General features: G+C 45.0%; 1 protein-coding gene across 1 annotated transcript; it reads right to left on the bottom strand.

Moving 5' to 3' along the window:
- Window positions 1-1,569: 1,569 nt before the first annotated feature.
- Window positions 1,570-3,761, bottom strand: LOC144390461 (uncharacterized). The gene is made up of 2 exons (XM_078096959.1): window positions 3,705-3,761; window positions 1,570-2,355 (listed from the first exon to the last, which is right to left on the bottom strand). The coding sequence occupies exons 1-2, from the start codon at window positions 3,759-3,761 to the stop codon at window positions 1,696-1,698; spliced, it is 717 nt and encodes a 238-aa protein (XP_077953085.1). The 3' UTR covers window positions 1,570-1,695.
- Between the last annotated feature and the right edge of the window lie 280 nt (window positions 3,762-4,041).

Below are 4,041 nucleotides of genomic sequence, written 5' to 3' on the forward strand. Positions count from 1 at the left end.
CATGTGCTGTCAACAAAGACAGGTTCATAATATCTAATAAGGATGTGCTAACTAAAGGAAAAACTTCCTTAAGCAGCTTGGTCGGAATCGGATCCAAGAGACAAGTAGAAGATTTAGACTTAAAAGATAAAGAAGTCAGTTGATCAAGGTTGATGGAAGAGAAGGCATCCAAACAGGCATCAGGACCCACTGCTGCATCCAAGGTTCCTACATCGGAGGACAGGTCGGCACTGGTTGAAGGCAGGAGACCATCAATTTTCTCTTTGATAGTCAGAATCTTATCATTGAAGAAGTTCATGAAGTCGTTACTAGTGAGGTCCAAAGGAATACACGGCTCGACAGAGCTGTGACTCTCTGTCAGTTGGGCTACAGTGCTGATGAGAAACCTGGAGTTGTTTTTATTTTTCTCTATTAATGATGAGTAATAAGATGCTCTTGCGTTACGGAGAGCCTTCTTATACGTTTTAAGGCTGTCTTGCCAAACTAGCCTAGATCCTTCTGATTTGGTGGAACGCCATAATCGTTCAAGTTTCCGCACAGTTTGCTTTAGGTTCCGTGTTTGAGGGTTATACCACGGAGCAGACTTCCTTCTTGTTGCTATTCTTCTTTCCAGAGGAGCAATAGCGTCCAGCGCCACTCTCAAAGAGCCTGTAGCAGTATCGACAAAATTATAGATCTGGGACGGACTGAGGTTCTCACAGGAGTCTTCTTGTATCTTGAGGCAGGGCACTGAACTTAGAGCAGAAGGAATGGCTTCTTTAAATAAGGCTAAAGCGGTATCCGATATGCGTCGACTGTAGAAACCCTTGGCAGGAGGAGGTGGTTCTGATAGTAGAAATTCAAAGGTTATCAGACAATGGTCCGACAGGAGAGGGTTCTGTGGAAAAATTGTTAAATGTTCAATCCCAATCCCATACACAAGCACCAAGTCGAGAGTGTGGTTAAAACAGTGAGTTGGTTTATTTACACACTGACAGAAACCAATTGAATCTAACAATGAAAGGGATGCAGTACTAAGGCTGTCGTTGTCGACATCCACATAAATGTTAAAGTCACCCACAATAATTACCTTGTCCGTTTTAAGGACCAAACTCATTAAGAACTGTGAAAATTCAGAAAGAAATTCAGAATAAGGACCTGGGGCCCTGTACACTATTACAAAGAGAACCGGCTGGATTATTTTCCAGGTCGGTTGCGAAAGACTGAAAACCAGGCTTTCAACTGAGTTATAATTCACCTTAGGTTTAAAGTTTATTAAAAGGCAGGAGTCATAAATAGCTGCCACTCCCCCCCCCCTCGGCCTGTGCCTCGGGGAATATGAGTATTAACATGACTCAGAGGAGTCGCTTCATTTAAAGAAGAAATATTCCCCATTCAACAACCACGTTTCAGTAAGACAAAATACATCAACATGGTGATCTGATATTAGTTCATTTACCAAAACAGCTTTAGATGACAGAGATCTGATATTCAAAAGCCCCCCTTTAATTCTCCTATTTTGTTGCACTATTGCATTATTAGTTTTAACTTTAATTAAGTTATTTACTATAACTCCTCGGTTGTTTACCTTTAACTTAGATAACTGTGTTCGTGGGGCAGACAAGGTCTCTATAGGGTTCATTATGCTGAGTGACTGCTCAGATTGAAGCGCAGAGAAGTGTGTAAGACTCTCTGCTCCCTGGTCTGAACTCTGGGTCATGGATTAAGTCCACTAAGAAACTGGGTCAGGTTCTTAGAAAGAAGTTCAGCTCCGTCCAAAGTGGGATGGATGCCGTCCCTCCTAATCAGACCAGGCTCTCCCCAAAACGTCTTCCAGTGATCAACGAAGCCCACATTATTCACTGGGCACCACCTCGACAACCAGCGGTGGAATGACGACATGCGGCTGTACATGTCGTCACTTGTCATGTTTGGGAGGGGGCCAGAGAAAACTACGGTGTCCGACATTGTTTTAGCGTATGTACACACCGATTCCACATTAACTTTAGTGACCTCCGAGCAACGTAATCGGGAGTCATTACCGCCGACGTGTATTACAATCTTACTGTATTTACGTTTATCCTTAGCCAGCAGTTTAAGATAAGACTCAACGTCGCTCGCTCTGGCCCCCGGTATACACATGACTGTGGTCCCTGGTTTCGCTAACTTCACGTTCCTCAGAATGGAGCTACCTATCATCAGAGTTGGCTTCTCAGCGGGTGTGTCGCAGAGTGGGGAGAAGCGGTTAAATCTTAAAGTACAGAGAGAGGGATTCTTTAGCTCTGAGTGGTGATGCTTTGCAGTGGTGGAAAAAACAAGTGGATCTTCCACTGCTTTCAGCCTTGGCAAAGTCCATCCCAGCAACAAGTGTACCCTCTGAAAGAGTGTTCAGTACAGCTGGTGACATAGTTACAGCACAGCGCAGTTTGCTTCATCCTGATCATGTGGATCAACTCATATTCCTTAAGAAAAACCTCAAAATCGGACAAATGAGTGTGATTTAGTAAATTTAGTGTGTGAGGCAGTTGATCCATATGTTTAGAATGAAGCAAATTCTGTTGTGATTGCCAGGTATAATACAAATTAAGAGAACACTTACACACATACACACACACACATATACACAAGCATGTTATCTTTTGTCAGAGACCTTGTTTATTATTTGTTGTCTGACAAATAAATAAATCATTATGTACCATATTAAATTGCACAGAATTATATTATTTTGCATCGCATCTCGTTGAATCGCATCGTGTCGAATCGCACTGCATCGCAATAGGGGTGAATCGTATCGTATCGCATTAGTACCTGCTTTGATGTATCTTTAATGTATCGGAACGTTGGCAGTGCATCGAGATGTGTATCGCATCGTCCTCAGTGATGGAGATGCACATCCCTACAACGTACGTGTGTTGCAGCAGGGGCGACTGGTGAGGACTCGAGATCGAAGGGAACCGAGGAGAACACAGGTGGGTTTAGAGCGAGCCTGGTGCCGCCCTGACAGGATCCTTCACTGCACTGAGGTGTTAACAGGTTCCATGTGTTTACACTTCTTATACATTGTTCCACAGGCGGTGGGAACAAGGCCTTCGCTCGGGCCTTTGAGGGTCAACAGGGTTAGTGGGGAGGTGGGGCTAGACGGCTCTTCAAAACAAATTGGGGCCCTTTGGACGGAGGCCAGTGAGCTGCCTCGTTAAATTTGCATGTGAATAAAAACAGCTTGTTTTGCGCTGTTTGCGCTATTTTGCGCTATGCAAAATGGCAAGATTGACAACGACCACAGCCGCCGCAGCACAGCTTGCTGGGCTACAGTACCACACTCCGGTGTGTCTGTGTGTGTGGGTCCAGGTGGCGGCAGCACAAAAAGCAGCTACACGAAGGAAAAGAAATGCGTATCCTCTGCTCTCGTGGAGGTTGAAGCTGACATTTTTTTTAAGGCTTTGCGCGTGGCGATTTTCTTGTCATCTCTTGATGCCCACAAGGTGCACCGGCCGAGGGGAATCAGGCTAAAGAAAGCAGCAGTCACATTAGGCAGGCCAGGCTGAGGATATTGTTGTTATTACAGGGGTAATAGTCCCGGGGGAGGCCCCGAGTGCGGGCCGGACCTCGCTAATACAAGCTGCCGTTAAGTGGTTAGCTGCTAATAGCGTGTTCCTGTCCTTCTAATGGAAAAACAGGGTCTCCGCTCAGCAACACACACACACACACACACACACACACCTTACTTGTGAGTACTGCTTGTGAGGGTATGAACTTTTCAACCCGGGCGTCCGGCATCTCATTCCGCGTGATGTTCACATAGAGATTAGTAAACTCTTTACATATGAGCGACGGGCGATCTGCTTGTTGCACAGAGTTCAGACAGGAAGTAACATGTTTCCTTTAGTCCTTCTACAGTCCCTGGCTGGATTCAAATTGTCAAAATTGGGAAGGTTCCTAACTGAGTGAAATGACCCAGAAGTATTGTAGGTGACCGCCATGATGAGAGCTGTTAAAATTCTCTAAATGCTAAGGAAAGGAGCTTCAATGCATCCTTACTGTAGCTCCTTAAGTGTAGGAACC

This window comes from Gasterosteus aculeatus, chromosome 21, assembly GCF_964276395.1.
Source record: "Gasterosteus aculeatus chromosome 21, fGasAcu3.hap1.1, whole genome shotgun sequence".
Classification (NCBI taxonomy): domain Eukaryota; kingdom Metazoa; phylum Chordata; class Actinopteri; order Perciformes; family Gasterosteidae; genus Gasterosteus; species Gasterosteus aculeatus.